The sequence below is a fragment of the Oculina patagonica genome, chromosome 4 (genome assembly GCF_052425735.1).
Source record: "Oculina patagonica isolate OP01 chromosome 4, crgOcupat, whole genome shotgun sequence".
NCBI classification, from domain to species: domain Eukaryota; kingdom Metazoa; phylum Cnidaria; class Anthozoa; order Scleractinia; family Oculinidae; genus Oculina; species Oculina patagonica.
Genome location: NC_135761.1, coordinates 45,001,074 through 45,022,477, shown reverse-complemented (window position 1 = coordinate 45,022,477; position 21,404 = coordinate 45,001,074). Strand labels below are relative to the sequence as shown.

At 39.3% G+C, this 21,404-nt stretch overlaps 3 protein-coding genes across 3 annotated transcripts in view; 2 read left to right on the top strand and 1 right to left on the bottom strand.

Annotated features, from left to right (window-relative positions):
- Positions 1 to 1,565, bottom strand: part of LOC144648510 (uncharacterized) — a 34,704-nt gene extending 33,139 nt beyond the window's left edge. Inside the window, exons 1-2 of the mRNA XM_078508042.1 lie at positions 1,476 to 1,565; positions 7 to 421 (exon numbers count right to left, since the gene is read on the bottom strand). Of these exons, the coding sequence (XP_078364168.1) occupies positions 7 to 421; positions 1,476 to 1,478 (418 nt within the window). The 5' untranslated portion in view covers positions 1,479 to 1,565. The remainder of the gene's footprint in view (positions 1 to 6; positions 422 to 1,475) is intronic.
- A 1,526-nt stretch (positions 1,566 to 3,091) lies between these two features.
- On the top strand, positions 3,092 to 9,422 carry LOC144648509 (uncharacterized). Its single transcript, XM_078508041.1, has 2 exons — positions 3,092 to 3,163; positions 6,926 to 9,422. Exon 2 carries the CDS (start codon positions 6,948 to 6,950, stop codon positions 9,420 to 9,422), a length of 2,475 nt encoding a protein of 824 aa, XP_078364167.1. The 5' UTR covers positions 3,092 to 3,163; positions 6,926 to 6,947.
- Positions 9,423 to 11,150: 1,728 nt separating this feature from the next.
- Positions 11,151 to 19,704, top strand: LOC144650309 (uncharacterized). The gene is made up of 2 exons (XM_078509957.1): positions 11,151 to 11,242; positions 16,742 to 19,704. Exon 2 carries the CDS (start codon positions 16,765 to 16,767, stop codon positions 19,192 to 19,194), a length of 2,430 nt encoding a protein of 809 aa, XP_078366083.1. The 5' UTR covers positions 11,151 to 11,242; positions 16,742 to 16,764; the 3' UTR covers positions 19,195 to 19,704.
- The last annotated feature ends 1,700 nt before the right edge of the window (positions 19,705 to 21,404 follow it).

The following is a 21,404-nucleotide window of genomic DNA, read 5'->3' as shown; positions in this document are numbered from 1 at the left end:
TTTTACCTTTACAGTTGTTGCCGCCCGTTCTTAGATGTCGACATATGTCCGTCTGCCGTCCACATTCGTCATCCAAATTACAAGGGGGCACTCGTTCACTGTTGGTCATGTAGATTGCCCATTCAAAATCCACCATATCTTCTGAATTGGAATTTATATTCTTGTCATTCAATTCACAGATCTTAGTCTTCCGGTAATAGTTGATGCTTTCACACAAGGGATCACGCTCGATGCATGATATCATGCAATCTCCAATGCTTGGAGATGGTTTGGTAAGTAACGCGTGACCGACAAGGACGCGATTTGGAATGGAGAAGGTTGCTTCCTTGCATTGCTCGAAAGAAGCCAGAGCCTCTTGTAGTGGGCATAAAAGAACGACAAACAAGGTGGCTATGATTTCCTCAATTGGAGACATAACTTCCTAAACATAGACAAAAAAGATTCATAATTGGCAGCATAGATAAGTATTTAAAATTGCAATTGTTATGCAGTCACTAATCCGATATATAGATGAAACCTTGCAAAATCGCCTTAAATGTAATAGGATTGTTCATCAGATGAATCCGAAAGAATATAGTGTAAGGACCGAAATTAAACCGCCCGATATGACACCTCAATGGCAAATTATAAAAAATTATATCAACCTAATCCCTAGATCGACAGCTACGCGACAGGGACCCAGTTTTTATTGAAGTTCTAAATAAAGTAAACGCGCCATTGTGGCAAAACGACAACTTTCGATGCACTCGTACAAAAAATTTAACTGGAAACTTTGGAAGCATTTTCAAGAAGATTTGCCAAAAGCAACACTTGTTATCTTAGCTGAACGCAAAAAATGCAACGAGCCAAAATAAAGTGGAAATATGATTAACATTGGCACTAAAGAGTTAATGAATTTCTCAGTGTGTTGTTTTGTGACTGTGCTAGGGCATTTCAATCGCATTTCAGCGCTTTATTTTTTTCGTTCATCGAAACTGCTAGAAAGGGCGCCTGCCAGTACTAACCCAAACCAACTCTTAGGTATGTTGAAAATAGTAGTTAGATTTTGTTTAACGTTTTGAGTTAGTTTATGGAAGATGGCTACCAAACCAAAGATTGACGGTCTCTTAGCCAAAAAACTCTGTTTAATTTCGAAATTATTTCACTTTCGCAAATTTAGCGTCAGATTTATAATTATTTTTTTAGCGAGAACAGAATATAAAAAACGTTTTTGTCCATAAATTTGATTGCAAACGTAAATGGAGTTACTGATAGAGGACTTTTGCGTTTTAATTAGGTGATTTTTCCTTTCCGAACGAGAAAACGCCTTTGAAACCCAATGTGCTTATTTTAACTTCAAATGGCGGAAACAAAATACATCTGATTTCTTTTCTACCCATTGCAAAAAGCAAAACACACACACAAAAAACGAACCTTCACGTGCCCCTTCTCAATGTTCAATGTATGCTGACATTAAAAGTAATAAAAAGACCTACCATGGTTGAAATTAACGTTTTCTTGCAGTACTTTGTGTTGGCCCATCGGCGAGGAAACACCCGATATCGTCTAGATATCGCCGATATTGTCTAGACGACAAAGTTTTTTTATGTTAAAATCTTATCCTTAACTAAACGCAGTAGTGTGAATTTACATAAAGACTAAAAACAACGGAACAAAAAATACAATAATGTTTTGAGAAGTATTTCATGCACCAGATGCTTCATTCGCATGGTAAACTTGCATGCTTTAATTTACCAGTAGAAAAATATACACTGCTCCCCATGGGGAAAAGTAAAACTTTTCAATTATTATTGAACTGGACGCCAAAAAGTTTTCGCTTAGGGCATTGAATTTAAATTACAAATATGTTTTATTACCAGGGCTCTGTCATGTAAAGGCTTCACCAATTATTTATAAACTTTTGTGTGAGCTAGTTGTGAAGCAACATTGCGAGATATTAATGCTGGGACATTTTGCATAATTTTGGACCAAATAACTGCTAGCCATCTTACACACCAAGATCACGGCGTACATGTTTGTCAACATTGCCTGGGGAGGAAGGGGAGGGACGGGGGAAGCTGTTAACAAAAGAACAAGAACAGTGCCAAACCCATTTTTACTTACAAGAAGGTTATTTGGTATGATTGAAAGTTCACCTTAACAAGTGGCACATTTTCGTTTTTGACCGCCATTGTATAGCTAAATTAAAGATAAGAGTTCTCATGTTCAGAAAAACCCTACACACGGTTATTTAAAGAATACTATCCAGTAGATAAGCGTTCTATTAAAAAACGTCTTTTGAACCGGCTTCACCTTGTTAATTTGTTTGTTTTTGTTTTGTTTGTCTGTTTTTATTTTATTTTTATCTCGCCCTTTCATTTTTTCTAGCCATCCAAAGATAAGCTACTGTAGCACGTAGTCGGGGATGAGGTGGGGGGGGGGGGGGGGGTGAGGAGGGGGAGCAAAAGACTTTTTCGACAATCTTCGTCGCGTTCAAGCTAGGCGGGGCTCAGTGAAAGCGGTTGAATGCAAATATCTCGTAAGCGTTTCAAGCAATCCAGAAACCCTCTGCTCATTTCACAAATATATGTTTTGCGGTGTGTTGTGAACTTTCGGGTGATTTTTGGGATTTTTTTTGGGAGGAGATAATTTTTCTCAAAGAATTAGTAAATTTTAGAAAAATAAGAAATATTGGAGATTTAATGTGATTTTAAAATTAGAATTTGAAGTTTAAAATTAATAGACGGATACCAGACAGTCCCTCTGACAACCTGGAGTGCTTTTGCGTGGTGGTCAACTGTCTCGTGGTGTTTTATAACAACTTTAACTTTCTTTCTCTTTTCCTTTCTTTAAACTTCCTAAAATGTCACTCAAATTCACATTTACCCCGCCTTAAACCTCGTAAAAATTCAGGTTTTTTTTTACCAACTACAGAATATTGCGATCGACCAAAGGCACCGAGAATTTTATATTTTGCAATCAGTTGTCTTGTACTTAGAGTTGGTGACCGCTGACGTGGTCCTGTCCGAGAACTCAATTGGAAAACAAAACAAAACAATGCTTGATTGACTTGCTTAATATGAATCAATTTAGGTAAACCGCTTGCTGCACCGCCGTAATAACGTGATCCCCTGGCGATGGAGTAAAATTCTTGAACGCCGCGCTCTTCATAGCAGGTAATCAGGTAAGCAAATGTAGTAAGTATCTAGGGGTGTCACGTATAAAATCCTTACAAATGTCTGCAGGAATAAATCAAATGTTCTCACAGAATGGAAATTTAATAATGCAATTGTGATATTAAGCTGGTCAACTGATCAGTCAAGTCTACTGTAGCAGACCAAAGCGCGTCCTAATATTCTGTTTTCATGTACTCCATGGCATAAACTTCGAAATCTGTAGGAACTATCTGGAATTTGTACGATAGGTCATGTTCCCTCAGTTCGTAAAGTGTGCAAAATGTTTCGATTGTTATGCTTCAGATACGAGTTCAGTTTTGAATGTTATCACAATGATAAATAAAAAATATAATGCTATGTACGGCTCGTTCGACACTAAAACTGGTTTTTCTACTCAGTAAAAAAAAAAAAAACGTTTTCGCTTTTAATTCGTTATCTGTATCATGTCTAGTTAACCGTTTTGATAGGAAATTTAAAGACATCGTGTTTACATGCACGCAGCAGTTTGTTCGGAAAATTGAAGAGATCGTGTTTACATGCACGTAGCGGGTAATCTAACCGCGTGCGAATGTTTTCTTTCCATTTATTTTTGAACCATTTATTCGAACCCATAATGGCCTAAACTGATCTTAACTGTTATCAAACGAGATTGAAGCAACCATAAGTGCTAGTCGGAAAATCACAAACCCGTGCTTCTTTGTTTATTTGTAATATAAAATGATTTTTTTTGTTCTCGCGGAAATTTGCATACGTTCCATGTTACTCGATGCGTCACGCAACGCAAGATCTTTGCAGCACGCTCCAAGAATTGGGTTCTTGCACACTGTCTTGCACTTCAATCGACATTTTTTAACACTTAAGGTGCGAAGCGTAACAAATGTGTAACATAAAACTTTGGCTCACAAAAGCTGGTAGCGTATTTTTTTGCCAGATGTGTGCGAAGATTGGCAAAAGTTCTATAAATTATGAATTATTCCATTATTCACTAAGTTGTTATTTTTGTCACTCTTGCCTGATGGGATTATGGATAGCAAGTGACTGTGTTACACTTTTCGCTCACGAACGTGAAATTTTGTGTCGTGTGCACTGCGAGATGTTCAACAAACTTGCTATGGGTTTAGAGAAAGTCCGTCGAGTCGTGATTACTTTACAGTTTAGTGGACTTAGTTGCGAGACTTTGATTTATTTTTTTGAGTAGTATTCATTAAAATAAATTGCTATGAATTAAGAAAGATTTATTCAATTTTTAGTGTCTTTATTCTCGATGTTTGGTTACGCTGCTTCAAAAATTGGTACTTAACTTAATTGGAATTTTTCTGCACAGAACGACAAGGATTTCTAGGCGAAAGTAGGTCACTCTGTGTGAAAGATTGAGAGACTGTTTTTCTTTAACTTTGAGGTAGCAAAAATAGACGGTACAGCATACACTAAATTACACACATAAATGCCTTAGTTTTTAGCAAGCTTTTTTATTGTTCGAACGTATGGGCGAATACATCAAAAAGTAATATAAATAAATTACAAGGTATTCAGAACTTTGCCGCTCGAATTGCGACCAGTACGCACAAATATGATCACATCACACCAGTTTTAAAAGAGCTTAAATGGCTACCAGTTGCGACTCAGTTATATTTCAGGAGCGCTATCATGGCCTTCAAATGTCTAACATCCCGCGTGCCGGAGTATCTGTCTTCCCAGTTTAGTAAGCGAGGAGAAATAAGCGGACGTGCCACAAGAAGTTCACAAATGCTGAACATTCCTCTTTTCAAGTCTGCCAGTGGTCAGAGGACGTTTTACTACAGAATAGTCAGTATCTGGAACTCCATGGATAGCTCTCTAAAAACTCTCGAGAATGTATCTGCTTTTAAGTTTTATCTTAAACGTAAACTTGTCAAAATTTTATAGATCTTAATCCTAGTTAATTAATTTTAAGTATGAATATCATTTTAGAGTTTTTAAGTAGTTTTAAATTATTATTGTATTTATTTCATTGTCTTTGAAAAGCCTCTAGGGGGAAAGTCAATAAAGTATGTATGTATGTATGTATGTATGTATGTATGTATGTATGTATGTATGTATGTATGTATGTATGTATGTATGTATGTACGTACACATACCGTATTTACTCGAATAAGCGCCGCGGCGCGTATTAAATTTTTCGCGCCTCAAGTGCGGCGCTTATTCGAGGGCGGTGCTTATTTAAAATTTGGACGCCACAAAGAATCTAATCTTTAACAGTAATTGAAAATAGCGTCTTTTGATTGTCATTATTCGTCTCATGCTGAAGAGAGGAGTGGCGCTAGCTTTCCTGGGAAAGTTCGCGGGCTTCACAGCATTTACTGAACTACGTGTTGTAAGAATGTTGGACAGAAAAACTGATGGGCAAGTGGTAAAACAATCACTTTAAACTGCAAAATAAAACTGCTGGAGCGATCTGTGGTCATAGCTTAAAATATAAAAATGGTTTAAACAGATCTAAAAATATAAAAGGATACTCTAAATTGTCGATCGCCTTCTGCGGTCTTCTTCAGAGAATAATGGATTTTGCAAGGTTCGCAGAATTCTAATAAGTTGCATTGACGTTATTGTTCGTTGCCCCCCTGGGGAGCAACTAGCGATGCGTAAACCCTTGGGAAAGGCGCTCTTTCGTTTATAGTGTTTTTGTCGAGGAAAGAATGTAAAGACTCCAGAAACAGTCTTTTGTTCTTGCTGCTTACACCTGTTTCAAGAATTTCAGCGTAACTTGGATGTATGTCGTGGCCGATTTCTGCATGTTGTTTAATCGCGGAGTTGATATTTCCGTTTGTTCCGGGCTTGTGTTCGGCTCCTCGCGATTTCCAGATTATTTTGCTTTCCCCAACGTATGCAAATGAGGCTGGGCACCTTTTGTTGAAACAAGTTAGATTTACATATTCCGGTTTAAGCTCTACTTTATAGATTTTAATTATATCATGATATAATTTATATCTAGTGTTAGGACCTCTATGTAAACCACTTTTAGTGATGAAGCTTCCTAATAAATGATTGTTATTATTATTATTATTATTATTATTATTATTATTATTATTATTATTATTATTATTAGTGAATAACTTGACAAAGTTCTTGTTTAGTTCGCATGTTTTGGTATGGACAGTGCACGAGGCACAATAGCTATTTGCATTTTGTTTGCTTCTTTGAAGTTTGCTGGACATCAAAACAACAAACAGTGATAACGGTGACCAGTCTGGCAAAAGTAAGGCTTGCGAATTATTAAAAAACTCCAATGATTCTGAAATGATTTACCATTTTTTGGTTGTTAAATGTCCACCTTATGTCACCATTAGGTGAGAAATCTGGCTGAAGATGCAAAAAAAAAAATCTCAGGGGCGTGAAACATCAAATGCAAAAACCGCCACTATTCGCATTTCACACGAATGCAGTCATTGATATTTAAATCTTTCTTAGAAAAATAAAACTTTTTGTGACGTCTTTCTTAGCAACGACTTGAATTGACTGACACAGACTTGCACCGTTACCCGGCACCGCTATATCGCTATGCCGTCAAAGGAAAGTGCCTATACCCCCCCGCCCCCGGGGGCAGACTACACAACGTAAATTGAGACTACACGACGTGGAACCAATCACCTTGACTAAACCTCAGATCAAGGTTACAAACACTGTACACTGTCTACCAACGGACTTTTGCAGTAAGATTTATAACTTATCGAACCCTTTATAGAAATAGTAGTGAATGTGCTGAATTGCGTACGCGCGTTCTTGTTTTGCAGAACATCAACTTCTCTTCAAGCAATGGCTCAAGGTCCATTCTGTAAGTGGCTCGGCATAGACCTCATCCAGGCAGCAAGGAATGAGCTAAGTTTCCTAAAACTGGTAGACGAATATCCCAGCCTTTACACTGGTCCCGTTCTGAAGAATGCTATCAGACGATATGAAACTCTCTGGTTAACGCTAGCCTTCCAGCAAGGTGAAAAGAGGTCGAAAGGTGAAGAGAAAACAATATCTTCAGGGATTCTAGCCGCCCCACTGGACATCGCCTGGGTCTGGCATGTGCACATGTTAGCACCGCATTACTACGAGAAAGACTGTGTAAATGTCGTTTCGAAACTGGTGGATCACGCACTTTTAAACAGTAGCCAGAGAGAAGAATGTCTGGTAAGGGCAAAGAGAGCATGGAGAAGAATGTACCCGTCCGAGCCGTTTGATGTCGATCTTACAAAACCTCCAGCTGTGGTGACAGAATACAGGTCCAGGATTCAGTACAACCTGGAGGAAGCGTGTTACCGCCAGTCCAAGTTCTACTACCAAGTGTCTTTACCCCATTATGATGATGAGGAGTTTTTGAAGAAGGCAGTGGAGCGCTATGAAAATCATCTTCAGCTAACAAGACAGCATCCAGAGGTGTTCATGGTTCCTTGTTATGATATCGACCTCATCTGGCACGCTCATCAGCTTCATCCTCTAAACTACAAGCAAAAGACAACAGAACTGTTAGGGAAGACGTTGAATCACGACGATAATGCGACAGACCGCACTCCAGGGTCAAAGCTGTACGATTCTGAAATGAAGACGAGATCTGTGTGGGAGGCTTCAGGGCAATGTTTTGCCAAACCGGGGGCCATGTACAGGGGATGCCCACCTGATCCTACCCCAACAAGACCCAAGTGGCTCTACGCTCCACTGGCACGTTCAGAATATCCCGTGGAGATTCAAAAGATTGAAGCGGTAAATCTGGATAGGAAGAAACGCTTCATAATTCGTCTCGAGAACATGAGGGGAAAAGCTCTCTTCTCGCAACATTTCAAAGGGGAAAAACCCGTTAAGAATGTTTGGCCGAAGTCGTTTACGTTTGATAATGAGAACAAACACACCCTCAAACTACGTCTTTACAGAAAGAAGTTGTTTTTCAAAACGTTAATAGCAGATGTTGAAGTGAGTTTCCTGTCCTGTTTCATGGCCACTCTATTCGATGACGCCGTTCCACCACAGTCAGGAACACTCTCTGTTCCCCTCAACCAGGGACAATTTACAGTAAAGGTGACAGTTGAAGTAAGTCATCCGACTATCACTAAATACAGCTTCACAGTGCAACCAAAATATACGTTTACGGCTTGTAATCATCCCGCAGAAATTTTAGCCTCTCCACCGCTGATGCTCTCTCCGAGTGATTTGGCAAAACCTTTTCTGCCTTGTGAATCATCAACTCACTCTGTGTTTGACTGGCGAGACAATGAAGTGTTCGGATGCCGGATAATCCACTCTTCCTCTGCCATGTTATCTGCTGTGGAGATTATGAGTGATGATGAGAAAGTTATCGCATCAGCCCACACCGTCAGTCCAGGTACTCTTCCAGAGAGAATCGCTTTACAAGACCAGACGAAAAGCGTCACTCTAAATCAAATGGATGGAGAAAGAGCCATGTTGATTCGAGGGAGGAGCGACTGGGCGCTTTGCATCGGAAGTTGGCAGCAAGAATTAGTGCCTGGTAGAAATCAATCCAAGAAGCATCATTTTGTCAAGATAAGGATCTACAAGCTGTCTGGCGAACGTGGCTGGTGTGCTGTCCGTAAATCAAAAGGTGGATTGTTTTTGATAAAGTTCGACTCCGACACAATCATTCGTTTGGATTTGCTGCAGAATAAGATCGTTATCTCGCCAGATGCACAAGACATCCCGGAAATACTTGCCTTGGCATTTTCGGTATCCATCCTGTACCTCTTGTGCACGCCTTACAGGCCAGAACCTTCAAAGGAGTCCTCGCCATCATCTCAACTCTCTGCCAGCGGAGATATCTCACCCATGTTCTTCATGGCAGGTTATTTGAGTACAACAGTTCCAACCAATGTTTATCTGAAAACAAGATTTGGCCACGAGTTCTGTGCCACTGGTGATGGTGACGGTGAAGATCGTTGCTACGACTTCAACAACGACGTAGCTTGTGATACGAACGAAGGACCGGGATGTGAGGGTGATGATTGCGAGGCTTTTGACGGAATTGGCGATGGAGATACCGGTGGTGCAGACGGAGGAGGGTGCGTTGGTGGTGGAGATGGAGGAGGATGCATAGGAGGAGATGATGGAGGTGGTGCCTGTGTTGGTGGTGAAGCTGGCGGGGGTTGTGGAGGTGGCGGTGGTTGTGGCGGTGATGGGGGTGGTGGGGGATGTGGAGGCGGTGGTGGTGATGGAGGTGGCGGGGGGTGTGGAGGAGGTGGTGGTTGTGGAGGAGGAGGAGGCTGTGGCGGCGGTGGTTGTGGTGGTGGCGGTTAAGACAAAGTTTCACTTCACGGTTCCTTTGACTGTTTGGCTGGTTTTGGTTTGGTTAACAACAAGAAGCTCCGAAAAATAGCCCAAGATAAACACACGATATCCGTTAAATCAAGTGTTTTCCAAAAGGGAATATGTAAAAACTCCTCAATATATTATCTATTGCATTTATTGTAAAAAAAAAAAAAAATTAAAAGCCATTTAAATAGCTTTGCGATCCAGTAATTGTAACTTAAGAGATAAACTTTGAAAGAACAATAACTAAAAGGACAGCTATCAATTTTTACATAAGCATGTGTTGCAATAGGTTCTTTGAGGTTCGCCAATTCATGTTTTCCACCTTAAGTGGCGAGAATTCTTATAATATCGAGTACTATTCATAGATTTTCTTAGAGCAGGTGAAATATACCTTTTTCAATTAACTTTGAGGTAATGAACGAGTGTTATTCAACTCTTACCGAAAAAAGTCCATGATAATAATCTTGCAATACCAAAGCTTAGTACGAAACGTTAGTGGATAAGTATTTTACTTAAAGTTGCAATTGAAATCATCCATTTGTCTTAGCGTAGTTTGTCGTGGTTGGATGGAACAAATAATTACCTTTAAATTGCTTTTTTAGTGAGAGTATCACACGGAGTGTATATTATCGTAATTATAAATATGGAAGAAACCCATACCTACAATGCTGGGGACACATATGGAAATGACAAGCGTAGGATTGGCAATTATAATGCATTCAAATCGTAAAGGTAAATAGGCTTAATGACCATAATACAAAATCCCAGCCTTTTATGTACAAAGAACATTTTATGGTCAGCAGATATAAACTCTTTATATATTCTTTTAATTTAGTTAAATACACTGGAACCACTAGTCATGGCGCATATCTAAACTTGATAGGTTATATTTGCAGCCCAATAAATTCTTATATTCAAAAATAATACCCTGCCTCTCTGTGGCCATACGTACCACATTATTTTTGGCTTTTGTCCATAAATGGGGTTTTGTTCAACAGGGTCCTAGACTTAAAGGAAGCCTTTTTGTGACTCTGCTCATACTTAGATTTAATCCAGTTAGTCGGTGAAAACATTCTAATTTTTTACCCATTCCAGTAATTCTTTGCCGCGTCATATGGCTAATTCTTTTTGGTTTCCTGTTGATCGTTATCAGCATCTTACTTCCCATCAATATCAAAACTCCCCATATAACACAAGAGCAAAACTCCCGTACAGTTAGAATGGAAGACCACATTGTGTATACGAAAAAGACTAATTTTTATGTGATGGGATCTATTAGATTTAGTAGACAGAAATTTCTCGTTGTTATAATATACAGGGCCGCTGTAAACAAGAGACCCTTTGACCTTTCTCTGAGCTTTTAATTCCCGCGTAGCTTAACCGTTTATCAGCAGTCACGCTACAATATAACGCAATCTTTGTTAAGACAACATAGGGGAATCTAAAGAAAAATAAAATATAAAATTTTAAAAAAAAAATTTTTGCAATTTTAAAAAAAACAAACACAAACAATAAAAATAACTTATTATACAGTCTTTATCATACACAAGGTGTCAGCTACTTTTGTCTACGTTAAGTTGTTGACAACATTCCTCAAAATTATGTAAGACCCCTTATAAAACTTCATCGCTTTTGCATTGCATGCCATTTATTACTTAGGTTGAACCCAGGCCAACAACTGTCACAATCATGGACGGTTACCAAGCTGGTCTCAAACAACACAATTGCAGCCAATGCTGCTCGATTCCTTGTCGATAGAGTAATATAAAGTTTTTCGTCGCCGAGCTCTTTTAGCAAGCAATCAGGTAAGTTGAGGTACTAAGGAAACCGGGGTATCACATATGAACCCTGAAAAACGTGTGCAGGATAAAACAATATTATTCACCCAACGGGGAAATTGAATGTAATTGTGACATTGGCCTGGTCGCGCTTCGCGTCAAGTCACAAAAGACAAAAGCACGTCCCTATCTTCAGCCTTTACGTACTTCATGGCATTAACGTCCAAGGCAATTTGGTGTATTTGAATTTATGTGATAACTTATGTTTACTCAGATCGTAAAGTGTGCAAAATGTACTCGATAGCTTTCAAATACCCAGTTTTAATTTTTTTTTCATTGTCTTGAATTAAGATTATAATGCTGTCTTCAGTGGCTCATCCAAAATTGAATTCACTGTATCTATGTATTAACAAACTAAAGATGGCAATTGCACTTCGTTAACTGCAATTAGACTAGTAAAGCGTTGTGTTGGGAGATATAAAGAGATCGTGTTTAAGTGCACGCAGTTGTCGATAACCTGAGCTAACTGCTTTCTTTCCATTATATTTTTGAACCATTTTATCGAACCTACAATGGCCTTCAATGAACTACTGTTACCAATCAAAACGAGAATGAAGCAACCATACGGTTCTAATCGGAAAAATCTTAGTCTCGAACTTTCTTTTTTACTTGTAATAAAAATATCTTTTTTGTTAAGCCGAACATATATTTTGCACACTTATTTCACTTGTTGAGTCACGCAACGCACGCACACTTGATGTCGCACGTACTCCAGGAATTCGGTTTTTGCACTTTAATCAACAATTTTTACACACTTCAGGTATGTAGAGTAACAAATGTACAACACAAACCTTTCGGTCAACCAAACTGGTAGCGTATTTTTCTCGCCAGATGTTTGCGAAGATTGACAAAAGGTCTACAGTTTATGAATTATTTAATTATTCACCAAGTTGCTATATCTGTCACACTTGTCTTGTCTGTTGGAATTATAGATAGCGAGTGTCTGTGTTACGTACACCTATCGCTCACGTCTGAGCGCGAGCGTGCACTGTGAGATGTTTCATTAAACTTACCGGCTGTCGGATCGTGATTACTTTACAGTTCAGTGAATGAACTTGCAGCACTTTGATTTATTTTCTTAAGTGGTCCTGTTGACAAACAGAAAACAATTCAGTAAATTAAGACAGATTTAATCAAGAAAGCTTACTGTGGTCCCTACTCGTCATGAGATATTAAAACAGAAAACTGATATTTTGTTTAACCGCAAACTTGTGAGTAGTCGTCTTTGAATCGTTAGACTAGGACCTACACTTCGCATCTCGCCCGCTTTTCGTTTGGTCAGCACCATGAACCGCGGACTCGGACCACTTCTTAGAATCAAAGACTTCCGGTCGTTGTGTGCATATCATATGCCGTGTTTACACTTGGGATTTTTACCGCGGTGAAAGAGTTTACTTACCTAGGTAAATTTTTGGTCAATGTAAACATCAATTCATACCTCAGTAAATGCGGCAAAAGACAAAGGAAATTTAACCACGGTAAAAGCGATAATGATGCAGTGGTTTGGCTTGGTTTAGCTCGGTAACCGAGGTCAAATTGACAGATACATCCGGTTGCGGTGAAGTTTTTTTGATTTATCGCGAGTTCAAGTTTCCTTGACACGTTTCATGTTTTAATCGCGGAGTTCAGGCTTTCTTTGCGCCACGTTTCGTGCTCTAGCAAAATGGAACAAAATAAGGACACATTTTTAAATTATTACGGCAGTCAAACCGAAAGGTAAGCAACGTATTACGTCTCCCCTTCATTCCACTCACACTTTTTTTTATCCGGATAAAACAGATTATTTATTTGTTTTCCGTTTTTTCCAGGCAAGATCCACAGCAACAATATTCGCGAATGAGCGCGACGTATTTCCCTTACTACCCCCCCCCCCCCCCCGTTCTATGGCTCTCAATTGCAAGGAGCGCAAGAAATTCACTCATCTTCAGTACGACCCCATTCTGATCTGCCTGGCTCGCAATTGCAAGAGAACAGAAATTAACTTTGGTTATTTGAGGCAGTATAAACACTGCACTAATCTACTTAGGTTCAGTTGGCTTGACCTCGGTCAATTTAAACCGCAGTAAACGTTTGAATGTAAACACGGCAATAATTTATTCAGTTCAAATCTGTTTGGCTGACACTCGATCACTGCCACAATCTCGTTTCCAGAGCCTTCGTTTCCCTTGACCAGCGGTCGAGAAATTCAACTCCGACCTATTAGTGACTATCATCAACGCGCTCGTTTTCAGTAAGTTGTACTATTGCTCTACTGTATGGTCCAGCACCACTGCCTGTAATGTGCAAAAACTTCAACTCGTTCAGAACTTCGCTGCTCGGATAATTAGTGGTACATACAAATTTGAGCATATAACTCCATCACTCAAGAATTTGAGGTGGCTTCCCGTAAAAAAGCAGCTTTACCTCCGAGACGCTGTTTTCGCATTTAAGTGCATGACGGGCTGTGCCCCGACATATTTGTCAAAAGGCAACAAATATCAAGCAGAACCACAAGAAATTCACAACAACTGAATATTCCCCTGTGCAAAACCACTGCTGGCCAGAAGTCATTTTATTACAGAATAGTAAAGCTATGGAACTCTTTAGACAAAGACTTTAAAACTATGCAAGAGTCATACAATTTTTAAGAAAACTCTGAAGACAAAGCTTCTCAGCGAGTTTTTAAATTATTTTTTTTTCTTATTTCTTGCATTGTTCTTTCTATTTCTTTTTATTTTTTATAATATATAACTAGGGTACACATTTTAAATTTTACATTTTATTCAACTTCATGTATTGTTCACTGAAAAACCTCTTTAGGAGTGTTCAATAAAATTTTATCTTATCTTATCTTATCTTATCTTTGCTAATCCAAAACCGAAACCAGGAAATCCTGGTTTGGGTTTGATTGTGCGAGGGCGCCGGAGATTGTGGTGAAACGAACAAATTTTCAACAGCCAATCAGATTCGGTCGCCTTTGTTGCGGGTAGGTAGGTAGGTAGGTAATACTTTATTTAAAACACGGTAAATTCCATTCAGGTATACATAATAAAATAGAACAAGGAATAAAAACACTAACTACACTAACTAAGAGAGGCTAACTACTAGTAAGAACAAACAAACAAAAACCTGCTTTACAAGGACGCCGTGTATTTATAATTTAAATGCAAAATGAGCCGAACTTGTGATTTTTCAATTTGTTCTTAAATTCGTTAAGTGTGATGGATAGTTTTATTTCATTCGGTAAGCCATTCCATAACACAGCCCCGCTGTAGCTGAAGCTTCTTTTACAATAATTAGTGCGCGGCTGTGGTATGGATAGCTTTCCTTCAGTATTCCTGAGATTGTATGTCAAGGCTTCATTACGCAGGAAAAACCGAGAACTCAAATAATTCGGAGTCAGGTTGTTCATAGCATTATACATCATAATCGATTTACTCACGGCCCTTTGATGATCAAGTTTGTGCCAATTTAAACTATGTAAGAGTTCATCAGTATTTCTATCATAATTAGAGAAGGTTATGATACGCGCAGCACGGTTCTGTAGCTTTTGTAGTTTCTGAGAGTCCCTTTGAACAGCATCCCCACACTACACTACAGTAATCGAAATGAGGCTGAATTAATGAATTGTAAACGGTGAGAAGTATCTCACGTGGAACAAAATCCCTTATGCGTTTGATGGCGCTTACACCTGAAGCAATCTTTTTTGAAATTTCCTTTATGTGAAATTCCCAATTTAGATTTTGATCAATATATACGCCGAGAGATTTCGTAGTGGATACTTGTTCAACAGGGATTTGATTTATCTTGATTAAGGGATTCTCAGGTAGATTAGATAGCCTTTGTCTAGATCCAATTAATAAAAATTCCGTTTTTGTCAAGTTTAGTGTAAGTTTATTGGCGGCAAGCCATAATCGAATTTCTTCTAGATCAGAATTTATACATTCATTTATTTCTTCGACACTATTGCTCGCAAAAGTAATGCTGGTATCGTCAGCATACATTCTCGGTTGCGAGTGACATAGACAGTTGGGTAGATCATTGATATACAATAAGAATAAAAGAGGACCTAAAATAGTTCCCTGTGGAACACCACACTGAAGAAACCTCTCGGATGATTTATTACAATTTACTAGACAGGTTTGTGTGCGACTGTTTAAATAAGAAGAAAACCATTTATGCGCGGGTCCTTTAATACCATAGAACTGTAGTTTTGATAATAATATATTGTGGTCCACCGTGTCAAATGCCTTTTTGAGATCAAGAAAGACAACAGCATTGACAAGTCCACGATCGATATTAAGTGACCAGCTATCAGTCGCTTCAAGCAATGCTGTGACAGTGGAATGAAGTGAACGGAAACCAGATTGGTGGCTAGATAGGAGGTTATTGACGATAAGATAATTATACAATTGATCATAAACTATACGTTCAAAAACCTTTGCCACAACAGGAATAATCGAAATTGGTCGATAATTAGATGGGTCAGTTCTTTTCCCAGCATTTTTAAAGAGTGGAGTGATTCGGGCATTTTTCCATTCGTCCGGAAAAATTCCAGTTGCTATAGACTGGTTAAATATTTTACTGAGTGATTTGGCAATTAGGTCAGGACATTCTCTAAGAAGCCTGGCCGAAATAGAATCAAGTCCTGTAGCTTTAGATCTACAGAGTTTAGTTAAGTGCAATAGAACTTGAGATCGAGTTATAATTCCAAAAGAAAATTCTTCATTGGTTTGATTGAGAAACTCTTTATAGCTCACATCTACATCTTCTATTTCTTTAGACAATTCAGAGCCGATTTCGGAGAAAAAAGTATTAAAGGTCTCCGCAATTTCAGTTGGATTGTTTGTTTTCTTTCCATTACATTCAAGTTCATTAATTACGGATTTGCCGGATTTGCGAGAGGTGATTTCATTGATGACCTGCCAAGTCTTACGTGAATTGCACTCGGGCTTTAAGATTAGCCCAGAGGTCCCAATCCCTCAAGTATCGCGATCTCTGGGGACGAGATTGTCTTGCCCAGAGTTCACGTTTTTGGTGATACAGTAGGTGACTAAATCGATCTAGGTAAAACTACTTCATTCTTGCGAAAAACTTACCTACTGTTTTTCGAGGCAACATGAAGAGTAGGAGGACGCTACACGATTTCACCAAATTCAAATTTATCTAAAGTTGCGCTTTTATCTACCTTGTTTTGTGTACTTGTCAGACATTTGCTAGTTTTGTCTACGCAATTTTACTTTACTGATCGGTCAAACCTGCTGTCTTTCCGCAGCCCAAAACTCCACAAAAGTTGATCACGAGAATTAAGTAAATTCTCCTATGTTTTTGGCAAACTACACGACGTAAAATCTTGATTTAACCTGACATCAAGGTTACTAAGACTCTAATATGTCTACTAACAGACTTTTGCAGTTAGATTTATAGCTAATCGAACCCCACATTGGCATAGTAGAGGTAGAATTAAAATGCGTGTTTGTTTTGCAGAACATCAACTTCTCTTCAAAGCAATGGCTCAAGGTTCATTCTGTGGATGGCCTGGCATAGACCTTATCCAGGCAGCTAGAAATGAACTAAGTTTTCTAAAGCTGGTGGACGAATATCCCAGTCTTTACACTGGTCCTGTTCTAAAGAATGCTATCAGACGATATGAAACTCTCTGGTTACCGCTTGCATCCAAGCAAGGTGAAACGAGGTCGAAAGGCCAGGAGACAACAAAATCTTCAGGGGTTCTGGCCGCCCCACTAGACATCGCCTGGGTCTGGCATGTGCACATGTTGGCACCGCATTACTACGAGAAAGACTGTATGAATGTCGTTTCAAATCTGGTCGACCACGCACCTTTAAACAGTAGCCAGAGAGAAGAAGGCCTGCAAGAAGCAAGAAGGGTGTGGAGAAGAATGTATCCAGTGGACCCCTTTGAGGTTGACATTACAGAATCTCCAGCTGTGGTGACAGAATACAAGTCCAGAATTCAGTACAACCTTGAGGAAGCGTGTTATCGCCAGTCCAAGTTCTACTACCAAGTTTCTTTACCGCATTATTATGATGAGGAATTTTTGAAGAAGGCAGTAGAGCGCTATGAGTATCATCTTCAGCTTATAAAACAGCATCCAGAAGTATTCATGGTTCCTTGTTATGATATCGACCTCATCTGGCACGCTCATCAGCTTCATCCTCTAAACTACAAGCAAAAGACAACAGAATGGTTGGGGAAGACGTTGAATCACGACGATAATGCGACAGACCGCACTCCAGGGTCAAAGCTGTACGATTCTGAAGTGAAGACCAGATCTTTGTGGGTGGCTGCAGGGCGACGTTTTGCCAAACCTGGGGCGATGTACAGAGGATGCCCACCTGATCCTTCCCCACCAAGACCCAAGTGGCTGTACGCTCCACTAGCACGTTCAGAATATCTCGTGGAGATTCAGAAGATTGAACCTGTAAATCTGGATAGGAAGAAACGCTTTATAATTCGTCTCGTTAACATGAAGGGAACAGTACTTTTTTCGCAACATTTTAAAGGCACGATCCCTGTTTATAAACTTTTGCCAAGGAAGATTATATTTGACAATGAGAAAAAACACACCCTCAAACTTTGCCTGTACAGAAAGAAGTTGTTTTCCAAGAAGTTGATAGCAGATGCTGAAGTGAGTTTCCTGTCCTGTTTTATGGCTCCTCCGTTCGATGACGCCGTTCCACAACAGCTAGTAACACTCTCTATTCTCCTCAACGAGGGACAATTCACAGCAAAGGTGACGGTGGAAATAAGTCGTCCATTTATCACAAAATATAGCTTCACGGTGCAGCCAAAATATTTTTTTACGTCTTGTAATCACGTGGCAGAAGTTTTAGTCTCCCCGCAGCTGATGCTCTCTCCGAGTGATTTGGCAAAACCCTTCCTTCCTTGTGAAACGTCAACTCACTCCGTGCTTGACTTGAGAAAAAATGAAGCGTTCAGGTGCCGGGTCATCCACTCTTCCTCTGTCATGTTATCTGCGGTGGAGATAATGAGTAATGATGAGAAAGTTATTGCATCAGCACACACTGTCAGTCCAGGCACACTTCCATTGAGAATCGCCATAAAAGATCAGACAAAAAGCGTCACCCTGCATCAAATGGATGGCGAAAGAGCCATGTTGATTCGTGGGAGGAGCGACTGGGCGCTCTGCATCGGCAAGTGGCAGGAAGAATTAGTGCCTGGTAAGGGTCAATTCAAAAAGCATCATTTTGTCAATATAAAGATCTACAAGCTGTCTGGTGAACGTGGCTGGTGTGCTGTTCGTAAATCGGAAGGTGGATTGTTTTTGATAAAATTCGACTCCGACACAATCATTCGTTTGGAGTTGCTGCAAAATAAGATCGTTATTTCGCCGGGTGCACAAGACATCCCGGAAATTCTTGCCCTAGCATTTTCGGTGTCCATCCTGTACCTTCTATGCATGCCTTACAAGCCAGCACCATCTAGGGAGTCCTGGCCGTCATCTCAACTGTCTGCCTCCAGACATATCTCACCCACGTTTTTCATGGCGGGTTATTTGAGTACCACAGTACCAACCAATATTTATCTGAAGAAAAGGTTTGGCAACGATTTCCATGCTGGTGAAGGCGACGGTGAAGATCCTTGCTACGACTTAAACAACGACGTGGCATGTGATACGAACGAAGGACCAGGATGTGAGGGTAACAATTGCGATGCTTTTGATGGAATGGGAGATGGCGTTGCTGGTGGTGCGGGAGGAGGTGGATGTGTTGGTGGTGAAACTGGCGGGGGTTGTGCAGGTAGTGGTGGTGATGGCGGTGATGGAGATGGAGGCGAATGTGCAGGTGGTGGTTGTGGAGGAGGTTGTGGTGGTGATGGCGGTGGTGGTGATGGCGGTGGTGGTGATGGAGGTGGTGGTGATGGCGGTGGTGGTGATGGAGGTGGTTGCGGTGGTTGAGACAAAATGTCACCTCACGGATTGTTTGAAGATTTGCTGTTTATAATTTTCTTGACAAGCATTTCCGAGTTCACTATCTCAATCTAAAGGCATGGCGCATGTAAGACAAGTTTTGTCCAGTAGAGAAAATGAAAATTTTATTAACAGATTATAAATGGATTTTAACAATACACTGTAAGAGTAGCTTTTGATAAGCAATGTAACTAAAGGCCCAATTTCACCGATCAGAAAAAAGTTTCTTGAGAGCAACACACGGTATAATCAATCAAGGTGTGTTATGTTACATTTTATAAGTTTTTTAACCACGAGGCAAGCTCTGCCACAAAGCAAAGTTAAACATTTGCCAAGAAAATATTCAAATATGCTTGTTTGTTTGCCCCATTAACGGCGTGTGGAAGGAGTGTTAGCAAGATGTTTTCTTAATTTATTGAGAAACGAATGTGTTTCCAGCAGTAGAAATGGAGTATATACCTGATTGAAGAATCTTTGACCCATTAAAAAAAATAAACCATGAACGATGCGACCCAAATGTTTACTGGGAAATCGGAATAATATAATCATCGTCTTTGACAGACTAGACATGATAATAAGACAAGTTGGATAAATCATGCTTTAAAGGTTCTGAAAGAAAGAAAATATCTTGATTATCAATGAAAGGAATATTATAAAGCTTACTAAGGCTATATACCCAAAATACTATTGCGTCGTATTTGTCATGGTTAATGTTTTTTCATGGGTCAATGTTTCTTCAATTAGGTGTATACAGCTAATTCGAGAAAGGTTGTCGGAAAAAATCACAACAGTGCACACGACAAGACCGTAAGGTAATATGGGTAGAAGTAGAGAGCTACTGCACGTGCTGAATACTAATACGATGTCGACATGACAAACGCGAATTTGCACGTTTTCTTTCTCTTCAAACATGTGGAATAAGATAATTTTAGCCACGCTGAATTTTAGAAGAATTTTCAAAACTCAAAGACATACGAAAGTAAAAGTAAAGGTACAGAAAAAGGCCTCTTGTGGTGGAAAAACAAAATCTTCACGTGCAAAAATACACAATTGTACATTTCCTTTGGGCCAATATGCAAAATTCAAGAGAATACCCAAACCATCTTTCGGTCTTGTCGCGTGCACTTTCGTGCCTTATACGACAACCTTCTCGCATTTGCTGTATGATAAATGCGAGTGCAGCCATACGTATACTACTGTGGTGGTTGCGGTGGTGAATAAGACAGACTTTTACTTCACGGTTTGTTTGAGGATTGGCAATTTATAGTTTGCTTGTCGGGAGCTTCAGAAAATACCTCAAGTTAAAGATGCATTCCAGTCCGTACTGCGCAATCTCGGCTACAATGTTTATGTGAGCCTCACACGAAGGAAGCAAAACTAAAAATTCCGCGACAAACTTACCTTTTTCTTCATTATTAACGCCAGATATCCTTGCAGAACAAATAATAACGAGTAGAAGAACCTTGACGCTATTTCAAACCGACGTTTCAGCTCATCTAAAATTCTTGAACGAAACGAACTGTAATGGCGGACTAAAAGACTTCATGTATGCTGTCACCGAAGTGTGACGTTTCAACGAATTCAAAACAAAAACGAAAACAACCCCGAGTCTGCGCAGTACGGACTGGAAATCACCTTTAAAGGCATGGAATTTCGAGCACATGTGTTTTCCAGTAGAGAAAATGAAAACTTTATTATCAGGTTATCAATTGCATTTTAGAAGATTTGTAAGAGAAGCTTTTTAAAATCTGTTTTATATCGCTAGCGATCCATTGTATCTAAATTGAATATGCAACAAAACAGTTTAATGGTAGCTGGCGAAAAAAGTAATGATATTAAGTATTTTTTATGCCATAAACCTCGTGCTTGATCGTTTATTCAGGGTTTATTATTCTATAGAAATGTTTCCTTTGACCATGCAGACACCTTATACGACTAACGTTGATATCATAAAATATTTTTGTTTTCTAAAACAATAACTGAATTATACTTTTACCGAGAAATGTTTTATAACATTATAGTTACAAGCGTTTGAAAATAATTACATACGTATAAGGGATTTATTATTCCACTATTCATTTTCGTAAACAGTTTCCTTACTTCCTACCGTCATAATTACACCTTTTCTTATAAGAACCATTTTTATAAGAACGTTGAGGCTAAGATTTGCCTCAAACTTTAAGAAAATGTATGGGCTA